The 19036-nt window shown below is 39.0% G+C and overlaps 1 protein-coding gene across 3 annotated transcripts in view; it reads left to right on the top strand.

Annotated features, from left to right (window-relative positions):
* HMCN1 (hemicentin 1) overlaps window positions 1-17641 on the top strand; it is a 360405-nt gene extending 342764 nt beyond the window's left edge. The window contains exons 104-107 of one of the 3 annotated variants that reach the window (XM_075936754.1): window positions 3278-3622; window positions 6930-7049; window positions 14432-14558; window positions 15881-17641. In XM_075936754.1, coding sequence (XP_075792869.1) covers window positions 3278-3622; window positions 6930-7049; window positions 14432-14558; window positions 15881-16247 — 959 coding nt within the window. In that variant the 3' untranslated portion in view covers window positions 16248-17641. Of the gene's footprint in view, window positions 1-213; window positions 305-3277; window positions 3623-6929; window positions 7050-14431; window positions 14559-15880 lie in introns of those variants that run through there. The other 2 variants (XR_012906027.1, XM_075936755.1) reach the window with 2 other exon arrangements.
* Window positions 17642-19036: the final 1395 nt, after the last annotated feature.

Below are 19036 nucleotides of genomic sequence, written 5' to 3'. Positions count from 1 at the left end.
TTTAAAAAGTCTTTAAATAATGGCGGGACATAGAAGTTTAATAGCATTTTGTTATGACTAAGGACTCCAATCTCAGTCAGTTCTATATAATCTGAAGGCATAGAAATTAACAGATATCTTCAAAGATATAGTTTTAGCCAAAAGAAAAAGAAACAAGTCTTTAAAAAATATTATTCCCTCATTCTTTTCCTTCTTAAATCTGCTTTTTTATAGTCTCATTGGCATGCCTCCATAACAACACTAAAGAACAAAGAGCATTTGCTGAGGACTTCCTTATAAAAGATCAGATATCATCTAGCAAACAGTCAGTGTCTTGTTTTACTCTTAATTGGCAAACTTTAAACACACATTCCAAGATTTCTTTAACAATGACACCTAGAAAACTTGTGACCATATGTATGATGTGTGGCTCCCCTCAGTGCTGTTAACAATCCAAACCCCGTTCTTCAAGTATGTTAATATCTGTTTTCAAATGAATCCCCAGTCCATTCCCTCTGTTCCTTTTTAAGCCTCTGTTCCTTTCTAAGCCATTCTTCCTAACCTTTATACTGAATGAAACTGAAAGTCAGTCAAAAAGATATAAAGTTCCTGAAATACTATTGAAGAAATAGAAACCCTCTCACAGAATTATATAAGTGTAGGTCCCGTCCGCTGCACTCATGGGGATCTCTGCTTAAAACAGATATTATTTAATTTAAAAAATCAGTTATTGTGTGTCTATGTATCGGAATCAGACTCGAATGGCCACATTAAAGAATATGGCTGTTTCTTCTGGTCTCAGAGAGAGGGGAAACAGACTTTGGGACTGATTCTGCAATGAGCTGAATATACTCATCTCAGCCCCCTGCTGCTTCGGGACCTTTATTGAGCCTCATGTGTTCCTGTAAACTATTAAGAAAAAATGGATTTTAGAAAAAATAGTAATGTTTTGACTATTATTGGATTTTGGGTGTTATTAAAATCTGGCCAGAACGGTTGCTGATCCTGAACCCAAATTGAATTTTTTTGGCAAGCTTCAAAATTTAACAAATATTTGATAATGAGCTCTTCAGTCTAGCAAATATAAAATATAACATAATCCACTGGCTGGAAGTTGAAGCCAGACAAGTTCATTGAAAACCAGGAGAAAAATGTTAACAGTGAGAGTAATTAACCATTGGAACAATATAACAAGGGCTTATGCAAATTATTCATCACAGACAATTTCTAAAGAAGGATTGGATGTTTTGGTAAATGATGTGCTCTAGGAATTATATGGGGAAAGCTCTATGGTTTGTGTTAGACAGGAGGCCAGAGTAGAAAATCACAGTGGTCCCTTCTGGTCTTGGAATCTAAGTACATAAAAAGAACCAAATGTAAAACAATTGATTCCTCCTGATTACATCCAGAAGTGGAATTTCCCAAACAATGTCCCAAAAGCCTGCTCTGAGATTCTTGTTTTGCTATATAGACATGAATTATTTGCATAATACAGAGAAAAATCACAAACTAAAAGCTGTGATTCTTACTCAGACAGAACTAAAACTCTGGACTTTTTTGAAGGGTCAATCCCTGTTTCAACCTCTCTAGTCCAGCACTCTCAGGACCTGACCAATGCTGAACCAGAGAATTTGCCAAATCATGGGAGGTCAATATTGACTAGTAGCATTACCCAAACTTCCACTGCTTCCTGGGCTTTTAGAAGACATTTACGGTGTGTCTAGACTACAGGGTTTTGTTAACAAAAGTGGACTTTTGTCGACAAAATATACCTGCGTCTACACTACCGCCGAGTTCTGTTGACAGTAAATCAACATAATGAGGCAGTTTTGTCGATGGCGGTAAACCTCATTCTATGAGGAATAATGCCTTTTGTCGACAGAGTTCTGTCTACAAAAGGCACTATTGCATCTACAATGTGCTTTTTCAAAAGAGAATGTCTAGACTCTCTGTTGAAAAAGTGGCTTGATTCGTCGACAGAACTGGCTGTAGTCTAGACACTCTTTGTCGACAAAGTATCTGTTGACAAAGCCTCTGTCGACAAAAGCCTATAGTCTAGATGTACCCTTAGAGGAAAATTAGAGCTAAATAACAGCACAGAACACTGAGAGCGAGTTCTGGTGGCTGTAAATAAACTTTATGGAACCGAGGGAAACTTGGCCACCCTCATGATAAAAGGGCATCCAGCTAACTTAAATCATGCCGGATCATGGATGTTGCCAGACAAGAGCATGCTGGACTAGAGAGGTTCAGCCTGTGTCATTATAGCTCACCCTAACATGAAAATTCAACATTACAGCCCAAAAATGTCAATAACTTATATCCTTTTACCTCAGTATCACAGCATGTAGAATGGAACTCATTTTCCCCTATTACTAAAAATAGAGATTACTACCCTGCTACTTCCAAGAATGTACAATATGTATTAGTGCCTCTTGAATTTTTCCACAGCTCTTTAGTCCCAAGACTCCATCTAAGACTACTTGGTCCTTCTCATAAGGAGAGCTGGATATGGAGCATCTAGAAAGAGTCTAAAAAATAAATCTGAAATTACCAACAATTTGGAATTTTTAGTGTGGCAAAAGCAACATTCTGCGAAGTTTGAGGTTTTAAATTTGACCTTCAGATAACTTCAGTTCTCAAATCAGTAATGCTCAGACCTTAGTGGTTCAGGAGCCAAATTAATTATCAACATTTCCCAAATTCCCAACATTTCGAGTCACAGTCATATGAATTCACTGTTTAATTTACTATTTGCTGTCTATTCCTATTTAAACAGTATGATAGGGCAGATTTAGTTTTTACATATAATTCTCACAGCAAATAAATTGGTACCTTAGTGCACTTTGATAAATAACATAGTAAAAGCATCTTGATTGGTTAATAATATCATACAGTGTTTTAGTACCTTGTGCTGCAAAGAGCCACAGTATGAGTGTGCTATAGGAATCACTCTGTCTTTGCAAGAATTGAGTGAAAGAAATAAATGCAGATCCCCCCATTTCAAAGAAGACATACTGTGTGCTAATCCTCCAGGGCCTAAATCCACATAGGACAAAAACTAAGTAATACATTCTCATGTTCTAACCTGTTTAATGAGAAGAGTAAGATAGATTACTGTCCGTGGTAAAATAATGTACCTATTTTTCCTTTGGCATTGGGCTCTACATATTATACTGACTTCAGGGTCTCATTTATGTCCTCCGTTCGTGCCACAGACTGATGTCTTTTTTTCTGTATGTGTTTTTTTTCCCCTTCCTCATATGGTTTGTTGCTCTGGATCATGTCACATGAGCAGACATTAATGAATGTGAACAAGTGCCTAAACCGTGTGCATTTCAGTGTGCCAACACCCCCGGCAGCTTCAAATGTATCTGTCCACCTGGACAACATTTATTAGGTGATGGGAAATCTTGCGCTGGATTGGAGAGGTTGCCAAATTATGGCACCTATTACAATAACTATGCTCAGTACTCCCCTGTGAGAGACAACTATCAACCTCTACAGAATTACAGGCACTCCTCAGATCTCTACAGCTCCTACTCAGAGTATAGAAACAGCAGAATACCTCTCTCAAGGACTAAAAGGAATAGTAGAGAAACTTGCCCTGGAGGCTATGAGGCACGAAATGGCAAATGTATAGGTAAATGTCAGCCATATCTATCCAATTACTTTGTGTTGTAGCTTAACACAGTGACCTTACTCTTAGCTTGCTTCAGTGCATGATGCTGTGGGGTGGCACACATTTTTTATTGCCATAATGTATTTTCAATGAGTTATGCATGTTTTTCAAAACAAGTGCTAGTAAAAGTTTTGTAGAACCCCTCCTACCAGCACCTGTCAGATTTTATTTCTACCACTTGCTGTGTATTCTCAGATGGATAATGTCTTATTGTACTCCCTTTCTGTGGGCATTAGCCTTACTCTTTTTTCCCCTTTGAAAACCAAGAGTCACTATGCAGCCAGTCCTAAAAACCTTAGTCATCTCAAACTCCCTTTGACTTGAGTGAGAATTTGGCTGGAGTAGGTTCTGAATAATGATTTCTAGACTAAACACTGAGGAAATTGCTTCATTGGTATGGGCAGAGGCTAGTCACATCTCTAAGTGTAGTTTAACCACACCCTGTAGAATGGTTTGAAATGGATGCTATGGTTGGTGAAACACATAGGAACGATGGCACTCTTAGCAACCCACTGGCCATATCCAGGGAAGCAAGATGCTCTGCAAAAGGGCAGAAAGTCAGAATTGCCCTTCTCTGTATGGGAGTAAGAAGACCAGGGTTTTCTTTGTGACTAGCCCGCTCTATGACTGCAGGCATGGCACCAATGTCAGATGTGCTGAGCAATCACAGATTCCACTAAGGTCAATGGGAACAGCAGGGAATTTGCAAGCCCTATGCTATCCCACAGGTCAATTTCCCCATGTGTGAAGTCCAAGGAAGACTGGTTAGGTGTGTTCAGCATTCCTGGTGTTTATTATTACACACATAATCCTTCTCCCATAGCAGCCAAAGCGCACATTGTTGATTGATTTTAGGGCAATAAACATGAAGATGTTGGTTCTGTTGGACAGTTTCAGACCTTTTTCCTGAGGCGATCTGTATTGGCAGTGAACAAGCACTAGCCTGACTCCCTGGTGTCTGCTGGTAAACTTTCACTGCAGCCTACACAACTGAAAAAAAGGCCTCTCCCACACCTGTTTTGTTTCTGTAGCAGACTAGCAAATAATAAATAATGGCAGAATTGCATGGGGGTGGAAGGTAACGGGAGGACTGAGCAGACAAAAAGAGTGAGCAGCAGGACAAAGCTGCTTTAAAGCCAGATACTACTCTTCAGGAATTCCTGTTGATTTCACATGGAATATTCTGTCATATTGCTTCAGGTGCCATTCATGGGGCAGAAGCCTGGCCCATACTGAATGCATTTAACAGACATCTATACTGCTCTAGATAATCTGCACATCAAAGGCACAACATACCCCCCATAACAGCTACTAACCCTGATGTACTATATTCCAGTCACAGAAGGGTTAATAAATAATGCTAATTAACCCGTGTTGACATCATGCAGACCATATCCAAACTCATACCGATGTCTGACAAGTTCTCAGTTTTGTGAAGAGTGTTAATTGTAATGGACACAACAGTTTCTGGGAAGGATTTAGAATATCTAGTCTCGATCTAAAGATTTAAACCCATCTTTTTTGTCCTGAGCTCCCATTGATGTCAATGTGAGGTGGGGGATTGAGTCCATTGTAAAGAATCCTTTTCTTCATATTCTTACAGTCATTTCAGTGGAACTGAAATTTCAGTGTTTAAATTAATTTCTTGAATAGTCTAAAGGTGGAAATTATATAGTAGGAGATTCTTTCCCAAGAGAGGGATAATAGTTAAGATTTGGTTAAAATCAGGGCTGGCAACGGACTTCGCCAGACCTGGGCAATGGGGGCCAAAGCGGGAGCTTGGCTTCAGCCCCCTAGAAAGGACAGGCCCTCAGTTGGAAGGGGCAGGGCTGGGGCAGCCAGGGCTGGATTACCCAATAGGCAGACTAAGCACGTGCTTAGGGCACCAGCAAAGCAGGGGCATCTAAAAAAAAAAAGAGCTTTTATGGTATAGTATTGTTTTTATTTTGAATTACATATGGGGGGGGGGGAACTCCATAATCTTTTCAGTGCTTAGGGCCTCTAAAGGTCTTAATCCGGCCCTGGGAGCAGCCAGAACTCAGTGCTGCCTGGACTATGCCACGCTTTCCCCAGCCAACCCGCATTGATGCCCAGACTGCACTGTGCTGGGCTCTGGCAGTGACTGAAAGGTCTTGGGGCTCCGGACACCACAGTAGCTCCCCAGACCCTTTCAAATCACCAGAGTGACTACCCTCTTTTCCCTCCCCATCAGTGGCCCTGGTTAAAATACAGACCCTGGGAATTACAGCTTCAAATCTCTTTCACCATTTTGTGTTAAATTTTCACATAAAGCGCTGTGTGACAGAACAAGCTGGTGGACTGAGGATGCAAATAGATGCTCCTCCCAAATATAAACCATACGAGGTCTGAGCCATGAAACTTTAGCTTGTGTAAGGACTTACTATGAAGTAAGAAGAGGTTTTTATGCAGTTTAAGGAATTAGAATGAAGGAAGGTCTGTGTCTAATGTGCTTGAAAATTGTTAACTTGTTGACCTATTTCTACTGCATTACTTCAGAGCTATGCAAAGTCTGCAAAGAGCGTAGACTAATTTGCTGACTGTCCCACCTTGGCAAAGGAAGCAGAAACTTGGGAGAGGGGCAGCTGCCCCTGAGGAGGGATTAAATTGGTACAGCAGCTCTCATAAGTAGAAACTTCCCCTTCCTGACTCAGCCCTCTCCTCAGCCTGCTCTCCCTGCTTTCTGGAGGCAAAGGGTGTGACTGTGTTGGCCCTAGTACCCTGCAACAGAACATGTGTTATAGGCAATTTGCTCCATGGTATGCTGCTCTCTCCTTTCCCCAGACTGTACTGAGCAGCAGCTGGCCTCTCCCCGTGGAATGTATAATACGTTGAGAAAACTTATATCAAAAAGAGGTGAGGGATCCCTTAAAAGCTAATTTTAATAATAATATTTTTTTAAGCCCTGACACTTAGCAATTCCAAGGTAGAACTGCCAGGCATGCAAAATGTCAGTCCAAAATTAAAAATTAAGAACAAAATTATGAGCAACTGAATATAGGTATTTTGAATGGCAAGTATTTCTCAGTCTTGCTAGATGCCCTCCCCTCACCTTCCAGCATATAGTGAGAACCCAAATCTTCCTGAGCAACTCAGTATGTTCTCTCACTCAAAGGTTTTTGTATTACAGTACTGTCTGTGGACATTTCTGCAGTCACAGATCAGACCAGTCTGATCTGGAGAGCAAAAAGACAGATATCAGTCTGCTTGAGTACTTGAATATTAATACTTTTGTGGGGTTTTTTTGCAGATATTGATGAATGTGAAAACAGAGATGCCTGTCAGCATGAGTGTAGAAACACCCTTGGAAGTTATCAATGTGTCTGTCCAGCTGGCTATCATCTTATGGCCAATGGCAAAACATGCCAAGGTAAGTAAATATCTCTCCAGATCCAGGCATGTGGGGAGAATTCATAGATGGAGTATTTTTAAAATTTGTTTCCTGTCAATAAATACATGGCATCCCATTGGAACTTCAACTAGATATAGAGTCTGGCCCCAGAATTCAGGCCTAGTTTTCAAACATCCCGATGTTCAGGGGCTCTTAGATTTGGGGATTTGGTTCATTTCATTTACTTAAAGTTATTTGTGAAAATGGGATATGGCTTCAGATTTCAGCATAGCCCAAATTTGGGTTTCTTAGAGCTGGGAGTTTGGCCAGTCTTTACTTGTGAACTTCAATGTATTGACTAGTTGTATATCAGGAAATAATCCCTGAATTGAACAATTTTAAACATGAAAGAGACAAAGGATGATCAGGATGCCGGTAATGACTATGAAATGCTAAGGGAGATTAGAGTGGATATCAAAATAAAAAACTCAACATTTGGGATTTCAGCTATTCCTATATTGACGAGGTACATGTCACCTCAGGATGGGATGCAGAGTTAATTTTTCTTCACTCCTTAAATGACTGCTTCTTGGAGCAGCTGGTTCTGGAACCCATAGGGGGAGAGGCAATTCTTGATTTAGTCCTAAGTGGAGTGCAGGATCTGGTCCAAGAGGAGATTACAGCTGGACTGCTTGGAAATAGAGACCATAATATAATTAAATTTAATATCCCTGTGGTGGGAAAAAACACCATAGCAGCCCAACACTGTGGCATTTAATTTCAGAAAGGGGAACTACACAAAAATTAGGTTAGAATTAAAAGATACAGTGCCAAATGTGAAATCCCTGCAAGCTGTAGGGAAACTTTTCAAAGACATCGTAACAGATGCTCAAATTAAAAAAACATAGTGCCGAAGCAAAAACGCTCCTCTCTGTTTAGGCAGCTAACAAACAGCTTTATTAATTAATAAAGGACAGCATGAGCCAAACGTGGTCCCAGCAAAGCCAGGCCCAGTAAGACTGGCTAATACAATCAATCCTAGTATCTTTATACCCTTAGCCAAACAGTCTTACATCAGGGCATCCAATTACAGAAATCCTCAGTTAAACTTGGAAAAACAAAGCCTTATCAACAAGATGGCGGACAGGTATGAGGGAGTTTATCTCCTGTGCCAACCAGCCCAATTAACACATACCAATAGCCCATCCTGTAGGCCTCTTCTCACGGGGTGACAGAAAGTTCACTCTGGTTTACGTGCTTGAGAGAAAAACTGAAATGGTTTCTGTTATACAAGATGGCTTCTTGCTAAATATGAAATGGTTTCTACAGCTTCTGCAATAGTAAGAAAACAAAAGGCTATGTCTATACTGCAAGGTTTTTGCGCAAAAACCCGTGGAGTATCCACACCTCAAAAGTGCTTTTGCGCAAGTAAATCAACAATTAAACGGCAGAAAAGAGGGCTTTTGTCAGTGTAGGTAAACCTCCTTTTACAAGGCATAACTCCTTTTTGCGCTACAGTTATTGCGCAAAAAGGCAAGTGTGGATGCTCCAGAGAGTTTTCTTATGCAAGAAACCCCATGGGAAAAAGCACAGGTGCTCTGATGGCCAGTCTGTGAATGGCCATCAGAGATTTCTTGTGCAGGAGTGTCCATGCAGTGTCATGCTTTGAGGTGCGGACGTGTTCTTGCGCAAGAACTTTTTGCGCAAAAACTCTTGCACAACAGTCTTCTTGTGCAAGAAGCATGTAGTGTAGACATAGCCAAAAACTGCCACTGTGGGCTTAACAACCAAGTAAAAGAAGCAGTGAGAGATAAAAAGGCATTTAAAGAGTAGAAGTTAACTCCTAGTGAGGAAAATATAAAGGAGCATATACTGTGTCAAATGAAGTGTAAAAATATAATTAGGAAGGCCAAAATAGGAATTTGAAGAACAACTAGACAAAATCTCAAAAAGAAATAGCAAATTTTTTAAGTATATGAGAAGCTAAACAACCAGTGGGGCCACTGAAGATGCTAAAGAAGCACTCAAAGATGATAAGGTCATTTCAGAGAAACAAAATGAATTCTTTGCATCAGCTGAAGACGTGAGGGAGATTCCCAAACCTGAGCCATTCTTTTTAGATGATAAATATGAGGAACTGTCCCATATTGAGGTCTGATTAAAGGAGGTTTTATAAAAAAAAATTGATCAACTAAACTGTAAGGCTACGTTTACACAGCTTCCCTCTTCAGCAAAAGCCTATGCAAAAGAAGCACGGATTAGCATATTGCCACGCTCCATTTGCGTAATTAATAAGGAGCGTTTTTTGCGCAAGAGCCATTCTTCCTCATTTTTTCAGGAAGAATGGCTCTTGCGCAAAAACGGCTCCTAATTAATTATGCAAATTAAATGTGGCAATATGCTAATCCCCGCTTCATTTTCATAGGCTTTTGTGGGATAGGGAAGCTGTGCAGATGTAGCCTAACAAGTCACCAGGATCAGACGGCATTCACCCAAAAGTTCTGAAAGAACTCAAATGTGAAATTGTGGAACTGTCCTTTAAATTATCTTACAAACTAAATGACTGGAAGATAGCTAATGTGACACCAATTTTTTAAAAGGGCTCTATAGTTGATCCTGGCAATTACAGGAAAATTTGTTGAAACTATAGAAAAGAACAGAATTGTCAAACATATAGATGTACTTATGGATTTGCAATTAAATATAGCTTTTACACGAAAGGTGACACATCTTTTTGCTAACCGAGAGGATATCTATAAACATTTATTTAAGCAAGTCTAGACTGCCGAAAGAAAATATGCAAATTCAGAGCTAATTTGCATATTTTCTTCCAATCATGTTATCGGAAGAGGGTTTATCGAAAAAGAGCAGTTTAGACGCAGTTCTTTTGGGGGAAAAAAACCTTTTTTTGAAAGAACCCTTCTTCCTAAAAAAAATGAGGTGTGAAGGATTCTTTCGAAAAAGGTTTTGTTTTGTTTTTTCTCCAGAAGAACCATGTCTAAACTGCTTTCTTTTTCGACAAAACCTCTTCTGATAACACGATCGGAAGAAGATGTGCAAATTAGCTCTGAATTTGTATATCTTCTTTCGGCAGAAGAAAGCAGTCTAGATGTAGCCCTATAGCTTAATTTACATTTATTCATATTCTTAATTTTCATAATGTTAGAAAAATGTTGAATGTTACATTTCTTATTTACTTGCTCTGTTTGCATGGAAATTCATATTTGATTAAAAATGCTCAAACATTTTTTTGTAGTTAATAGAGCTACCTAAAATGGGCTGGACACATTAAAATTATCGAAATATGGTTTTGTATTTAATATTTCCTTTGTTAAATAAATCAGATAATTCAGTTTACAAAATACAAATAAAACTGATTGTTTATGACCATCATGCTCTTGATGATTTTATAACTAGTTTGAATAAACTGAAAATCAAGAAAATATTTCCTTTGCACAAGATAAAACTGCAGTCAAAAGCTGGTTTTGCATTTCAAGGTGCATAGCCAGTGACTCCCCATCAGTTCAGTGATATAATTTTCTTTAAATCTTGGCAGCAAACACATATTGATTAATATTATATTTTCTATTTAATTTAAATTATTGTAATCGATCGCAATAAGTTTATACCTAACATTGTCATAATTTGAAAAAAATCATTTTTCATCAACCCTGAGTCATATACCAAAGATATTTATTCAAACTAATTCAAGGTCCCCCATCACTAGAAAATATATAGGCATCTGATATATAAATGTATCTATGGATACTGTCACCTCTGGATATTAAACACCAAAATATTTGGCATTAGACCGTTACTTCACTGATTTCTTTATACCAACAAGAAAGCATTAACTGCTGTACTCACACTAAAGAACACTTGCTATTTTCAAATGCAGACCACTTTAAAATAATGTGTTGCTTTTGGTTATTTGAAAATATTATTCAGATTCTGGAATTATTCTCTGGAGATTGAAAATCCGAATAAGAAAAATTAAAACCAGGTGTAATAAAATCTTTCCACTTTAAATTGGTTTTATGTTATAATGATTTAATACAGCTGTAGTGGAAAACCATTATTTCTTTATAAAGAAATCCTTTTACATATATAGAAAACACACAATACACATACACACGCATATATATTCCAATGGGAGTTTGTCATAGGTAAAGAGGTTGAAATATTTATTGCAGAACAGCTGCTGTTCCCTACAAGGGATGACATAAGAATTTCGTACTTTTAACTCTCCAAATCTTCAACACTGAACAAAAAATATGCAAAAAAGGGGGGGGGGTATAAAGGAGTTCTGAGAAAGATTTATCTCTGAAATACCAGCAGTGTCGGGGAACCTTCAGATTTATGATGTAAACTCTCACAACTTAACTGAAGGGCTTGAGATGCTTAATCAAATGGAACTAAAAGGCATTTAAAAATCCACACCAAAAGTGTTTCATGTGGCCTGTCAAAATATCTCCATCTACTTTCACTCTTGTCATGTCCATTTCACTGTTTTTCTAGGCAGCAGAATGTACCCAGGGAAAACAAGATTTGAATTTATGTTGTAAAGAATAAAGAGGAAAAACAACCCCTATTTTTCATTTTCTTTTGGATAAAACTTTTTCAGGCTTTTTTTAAGAAGGAAAAAAGGGCAGAGGCCTAATTTTAGTTTTATCTTTGGCAGTCACACATAAGTACTTTCAATACCCAGCCTCACTACATCACTTGTCCTATGGATCATTGTTTGCACTTACATTAAGGGCAGTGTTGTAAAAAGGATTTAATTTATACAAGCATTTGGTTTCTACCCAGGGCCAGCAAAAAAAAACCCAACAAAACAAAATTCTGGATCAATTGATCTATCCTGAGATTAGGAGGGATTGTATTTTGGAATCTGAATTTCAATCCAGATCCTAGTTGTGCAGTTGACCTTTATGCCATCTGTTGTCTCAGATCCAAACTCCTCTAAGTTTTGGGTTATTCAAAATGGAGATCTAACTTTGATGGTACTTCTGTTTACAGATGGCTTTGAGCCAGTATACTGAGTGAGAGACAGTTTTTATGGTACTCCTTCCCCCCTAGAGCCAGCACACTTATAATATCCCGATGAAACATTTTCCTGCACAAGACTTCCAGAAGTGTTTTCTTTATACTCTTAAAGCTTGGATAAGTATAGAATCATAGAATACTAGGACTGGAAGGGACCTCAAAAGGTCACCGAGTACAGTCCCCTACCCTCATGGCAGGACCCAGCACTGTCAGACCATCCCTGTTAGACATATATCTAACCTACGCTTACATATCTCCGGAGATGGAGATTCCACAACCTCCCTAGGCAATTTATTCCAGTGTTTAACCACCCTGACAGTTAGGAACTTTTTCCTAATGTCCAACCTAAACCTCCCTTGCTTCTGTTTAAGCTCATTGCTTCTTGTTCTATCCTTTGAGGTAAGGAAGAACAAGTTTTCTCCCTCCTCCTTGTGACAGCTTTTTAGATTCCTGAAAACCTGTATCATGTCCCCTCTGAATCTTCTCATTTCCAAATTAAACAAGCCCAATTCTTTCAGTCTTCCTTCACAGGTTATGTTCTCTAGACTGTTAATCATTCTTGTTGCTCTTCTCTGGACCTTCTCCAATTTCTCCACATCTTTCTTGAAATGTGGTGCCCAGAACTGGACACAGTACTCCAATTGAGGCCTAATCAGCGCAGAGTAGAGCAGAAAAATGTCTTGCTCACAACACACCTGTTAATGCATCCTAGAATCATGTTTTCTTTTTTTGCAACAGCATCACACTGTTGACTCTTATTTAGCTGGTGGTCCACTATAACCGCTAGATCCCTTTCTGCAGTACAACTTGCTAGACAGTCGCTTCCCATTCTGTATGTGTGAAACTGATTGTTCCTTCCTAAGTGGAGCATTTTGCATTTGTCCTTATTAAACTTCATCCTGTTTACCTCAGACCATTTCTCCAATTTGTCCAGATCATTTTGAATTATGACCCTATCCTCCAAAGCACTTGGAACCCCTCCCAGCTTGGTATCATCTGCAAACTTAATAAGCGTACTCTCTATGCTGGTATCTAAATAGTTGATGAAGTTATTGAACAGAACCAGTCCCAAAACAGATCCCTGTGGAACCCCACTTGTTATACCTTTCCAGCAGGATTGTGAGCCGTTAATAACTACTCTCTGGGAACAGTTATCCAGCCAGTTATGCACCCACCTTATAGTAGTCAAAGGGTGGTATGTGGTGTCTGCTTGATAAGAGCCCAAGAGAACATTATAATTTGAAGGGTTTGCATTTCATGTGAAGGTCACAAAATCAGTCTAGTTTTCTAAAAATCTGTAAAAATGTTCTGGATTTTCCCTTTAAAACAAAACTGAAACAATTTTGCTAAATCAAAACAAAATAAAAACCTCTAAAATGTCTGTGGAGTTTCACCATAGATATTTTGTAGGTGTTTGGTTAGTTGCCTGGGTATAACACAGACTGGCTATACTAAATTCGTGGCATGAGGCAATTTTAAACCAAGTTGTGATGCTTAGAAAACTGACTATGGAAATGATTGCACCTTCTTACTCTGCAAATTAGCCTATTAGCCAAAAATGGTGCGCACTTGCCAAAATCCGTGAACCAGCCAGTCAGCACTGACAAGATTTTGTTTCAAGGACAATGACTGTAGCTGTATTTTAGATTGCAAGCTCCTTAGGGCATGGATTCACTCTTCTCTTGTATGTTTCCAGAACAGCTAGCACAACAGAGTCCTAGGCATGCATGCAATATAAACAATAACGATACATGTATAAGGCCAGGGCTACACTGAAGGGAAGTTTGAATCAAGATAATTAACATAGCTGGAGTTGTGTATGTAGCTGGAGTCAATGAACCTTAATTCAAATTTCCTCTTCTACTCCCATCAGCTTCTCTTACTCCTTGCAGGAGTAGGTGTACCGGCCACTGTCATGGATGTCCTCTGAATTTGATTAAGTAGGTCTTTACTAGACCCTCTAAATCAAACTCCAGAAGATTGTGGCAGTATCGATCTTTCCCAGAGCAAAGACATGGCTTAATACTGGGTTTACTAACTCCTCTAAATCAAATACCAAGGCAGCATGCTAAGAATAGGAACATGAACTATCAAATGGGAAAGAGTAATTCTCACGCAGATGTATGGTATGTACTGTAATCTGGCAATATTTCAAAGACTATGATGTACTTAAAGCAAAATACAGGACTATGTAGCACTTTAAAGACTAACAAGATAGTCTTTAAAGTGCTACATAGTCCTGTATTTTGCTTCAGCTACACCAGACTAACACGGCTACATTTCTATCACTATTCTAAGATGTACTTAGATTTTCCTGAACCTGTGAAATTAATCTCAAAACAAGGACGTGATTATCTGCATCTTTTTATATTCAGATGTTGATGAGTGCCTTGAACAGAACATTCAGTGTGGACCAAATCGCATGTGCTTTAACATGAGAGGAAGCTTCCAGTGCATAGATACACCTTGTCCACCGAACTATCAGCGAGATCCTCTTTCTGGGTATGCTTTAATTAAGTGTTTTTCCATTTCTTTCCTCTCCCCTGCAGTGCAGTCTACTAGGAATCCCACTGACTTCAGTAAGAACCACACTACTGGATTGCATTCACAGGCTTTGGCCTGCTCTGTGTACTATGCTCACTTTACAAAGATTAGTCACTGGTGACTGCAATATATATGCACTTTTCCTCCATGTTATTGATTAATAATAGGATCAGATTGCAATGGATCCATACAAAAGCTGTGACTTCAGCTGCTCTGATGGATCTAATATTATAATATTGGATTCAGTAGCAGCAAAGTTAGACCATATACCAGTAGAATCTGACACTCACTCTAACTCCCATGATAGATTTTGTTCAGATTTGTCCTGATGATTCAGTTCCTTTAAGCCTGATGGGGCCTTTTTGCTCATTGACTTTTTCTGGCTCTAGTTTATTTTTAGACAGTGCTTAGATGCTTCCAGCAGTGAAAGTAATTTAAAATGTCTTACCAGTACTGTCCTATTGCAGCCCAGGGTCTCTGCCGGCTCTTGCCAGAGCTGTGCACCAGGGCACAGCCGCTTACTTTCACCACTGGATGCTTCCATTTATATGTTTAGAGCAGTTCAAAATAGTCACTATTTCATGAAAAACATCATGCTGAATTCATTTTGTTTTTAATTCAATTCTCAAAGTAATCTCTTCCCCCACTGTGGAGAAAGCCCCTTAGCTTTGTTTTTCTTTACATGTCCAAGTGTTTTATGTCAGCAACCATCTTCTTGGACTAATTTGGAACACATGATGTTTCCTTATCTCTATCAACTCTGGTTAATTGGGAGAGAGGCCCCATACTTCATGTGCTCGAATAATTGGTTTGCTACATGGAGCAAACGTCTGTCCCTTCCCCAATCAAAAAACATTTTTTAAATTTTGGAGGCAATATACTGTAATAGATTATCCATCCCAAATGGCAAATGGACCCATAAATATAAGCTATCCCATAGAAGACTTTTTTTTTTTTGGTATTGTTTTCCAGCTTGGCTACTAAAATGGTGTGCAATTGACTCTAGCAACCAAAATAAGCAGTAATTTAGGTTTTCTTTTTAAAGCTATCAGTATTTTTCATACTTCTCTATGGCTTTGAGTGTATTCTATTATCAAGTAAACTTAGTTGTGACTTCCAAAGAACAAGATCAGATTGTCTATGCTGGCATAACTGTGTCACACATGTGCATTAGCATTTGGCCTTTGCTGCATAATGCCGTAATACTGTACTAAATTACAGTGATTTGCATAATACCTTCTGGCTAGTTACTTCAAAGTATTGTTTTCATTTATTCCTAGCTTCTGTCTCAAGAACTGCCCACTTAATGATTTGGAATGTGCCATTAGCCCATACGCTTTGGAATACCAACTTGTTTCCCTGCCATTTGGAATAGCTGCAAATCAGGATTTAATTCGACTGGTTGTCTACACACAGGATCGAGTGATGCATCCCAGAACAACTTTCCTAATGGTAGATGAGGACCCCATGATCCCATTTGCTCTCAGAGATGAAAATTTAAAGGGCGTAGTGTTCACAACAAGAGCCCTGCAAGTACCGGAGACATACCGGATGAAAGTCAGGGCCTTGTCCTTCAGCGCAGATAGAAACATTGAATATCAGACGACTTTCATTGTTTATATAGCTGTGTCTGCCTATCCGTATTAAAAAGCACACTTCAAACAGTAACTGAAGTATTTTAACCCTGTTTGTAAGTGCCAGTGGGTATTACCACTTCCAGATTGACAGTACTGCCTCCTACTAAAACAGTTGCAAGCCTGGCAACATGAAAGCGGTGCTATGCTCTTTTTTCTTCTGCTTTCCCTGAAGACGCCAATGTTTCCATTATTCCAATAAAAATAAATCCATGGTTCCAAGGAGCCTTTACCACTTGCTTTATTTATTACACTGGAGCAGTAACTTTCCACAGATGGTTCTGAAAATTCACTAGAACAAAATCAGAAGTGGTCAAAGTAGCAGGCAGAAATCAGTCTAATTCTAAGAAAGTGAATATCGAACTAGAAATATTTCTGCATTTTTAAGGGTTGCAAACTGTTTTCAAAATTTATCTGCTGAAAAATATTTTTCTTAGCAAATACTTGATAAAATAGGTTTGTATGTACCTTATTTCATTTGGTTAAAAAAGGAAAAAATACCACTTGACACTCAAAAATACTAAAATGGATGCCATACCGGTGTTTATTTTCACTTTCCCCTGGTCTACATTAGGAAGTCATTTTGAAATAACCCTTTATTTCAAAATAACAAGCAGAGCATCCACATTACCAAGCCCGTTATTTCAAAATAACCAGCCCCTTATTTTGAAATAATTCCTGCTTTCCACAAGGAAAAGTGCGTATTTCATAATAGTTATTTAGAAATAGCGGTAGTATGGATGATCCACTGCTGCTATTTTGAAATATCTGCTCCCCGGAGTCATTCAAAGTAATTGCTCCCCAGTGCTTCCTGGAGCTCTTAATCGAGTTAGCACGTCCACATTAAGGGAACCGGCCTCAGACTAATTTTGCGGCTTCCCTGTAATGTGGACATGCTATTTTGAAATAGTTATTTCAAAATAAGTTCCTAGTGTAGACATGCCCCTAGATACTAAAGGAAATTTTTGAACAGGAAACTGACATTCATGTGAATTCAGTCAGGCAGTTACGAATCTGAAGAAACAATATATGACTATTTCCACCTTAGCAGATATTGTAAACAAAGCTTACTCTGACATTTTGTATATCCCATTAATTTAGCTCCATACCTTCCATATTCCACTATTCCTGGTTGGTTGGTCTATTTTTAAGAATGGAACATTTTGACCACAAAAAATCTAGCAAGTTTGGTTCAGCAAAATATTAGGTGTCCATACACTGTATAAAAGGTGGTAACAAACTCTGGAAGTAATTTTGTCAAGATGTATTCTATTTTTATGAAATGTATATATATGGTTTTCGCTATGTGTCTTTTCTATGCAATATCTTGAGTGTTTTACAATAACATTTTTATCAAAGGATAATGTTACAACAGAAGTAATCAAATAAAAGTTCACATTTTCGTAACCTGTGGAATTACTTCAGAATTTTTCATTGAACAAATTGCTTGCTATGTATCTCTAGGTGTAAGCCAGCAGCTGAAAGAAGAACTGAGAGTCTTTCCAGTTGGACAATTTGAAGGCATCCACACTGGGAAAGCCCTTGGCTCTGGAATTCTTTCCATGTCTCCCAGTCAATGAACCTTAAGTCCAGGAAACTTCAAGGCCTGTTTGTTAGATCATCCAGGGTTACTCGAACAGGCCAGTGAGTTTTTGCTATTTCTGCTCAGACAGAAAATAATTCTGTTACTCACGTAGGTTTTATTACATATGCCTAGAGGTGGCTAATAAACAATATTTTTCTATAGTTCACATAGATGTAAAATCAAGGAAAGGTGCTAGTGGAACAACCCTGGTGCCTCAAATTTATGTAAAGAACAGAGCCAATATGGCCAGCAGCAATGCAAGCTTACCCCAAACTTCCCCACAACTGCACCTCAGCCCCTAGCTACAAGGACCACCAATGTTCAGTAATTGGCCTCATGTTATAGCAGTATCTGTAAGCACCTCCCGAGACCTGGGCCCCCTTGGGCTAGGTGCTGTACAAGCACAGTTAAGAAATGGGGGAAACTGAGGCCCAGAGTGACTGAGTAATTTGCCCCAAAATCATACATGGAATCTATGGCCGAGTTGGGAACTAAAGAGATTTCTGAGAATTTTAAACCACAAAATTGTTGTTCCTGCTAACTCTCATCAGGACGGTGCCCAGGCTAGGATTCCCTGTGATACTGGCTTAGTGGACACTCATCCTCTAGGAGAGGGTTTCCCAAACTATGGGTCGGGACCCAAATATGGGTCACCATTATATTTCAAAAGGGTCGCCAAGTGTCTCCCCAGGTGGCTCTGTCCCCTCTCCTCCCCCCCCATTTTTCAATTACCTTGGGTCACCAATTCTTCCTGAATTGTCAAAATGGATCCCCATCTGGAAAAGGTCGGGAACCGCTGCTCTAGGAACTGGCCTAAGATCAGTTTTTTTCACATTGATAACCTACAGCCCTCAGACAATAACTTTCAGTGAGAAGGGGTGAAAGATTATAGTCATTAAAATAGTTAAAATTACCAAAAAAAAACGCTGCCAACAGAGGGATGCAGTCTAGACATACCCTTGCAGTGCAAGAAAGCCACAATTCCAACAACTGTCACTGGTAGTAAGGAGGAACTGAGGGGTGGTCAGGTCAGTAGGGTCATATATAAAGCACCATACTGACGCTACTCCCTGGGGCTTCACAGCTGAGCTGATAGGTAGTCACTAAGGTAAAATCCTCCAACAGCCATGCACATGCAGCATGTGCATACCTAATTGGAATAAATCTGAGCAACACAACTCGAGGAACAACAATTACAAGAAGGTGAGTAACCATCT

The sequence above is a fragment of the Pelodiscus sinensis genome, chromosome 9, assembly GCF_049634645.1.
Source record: "Pelodiscus sinensis isolate JC-2024 chromosome 9, ASM4963464v1, whole genome shotgun sequence".
NCBI classification, from domain to species: domain Eukaryota; kingdom Metazoa; phylum Chordata; order Testudines; family Trionychidae; genus Pelodiscus; species Pelodiscus sinensis.
Note: the sequence above shows the minus strand (reverse complement) of the source record. Positions and strands in the feature narration are given on the sequence as shown.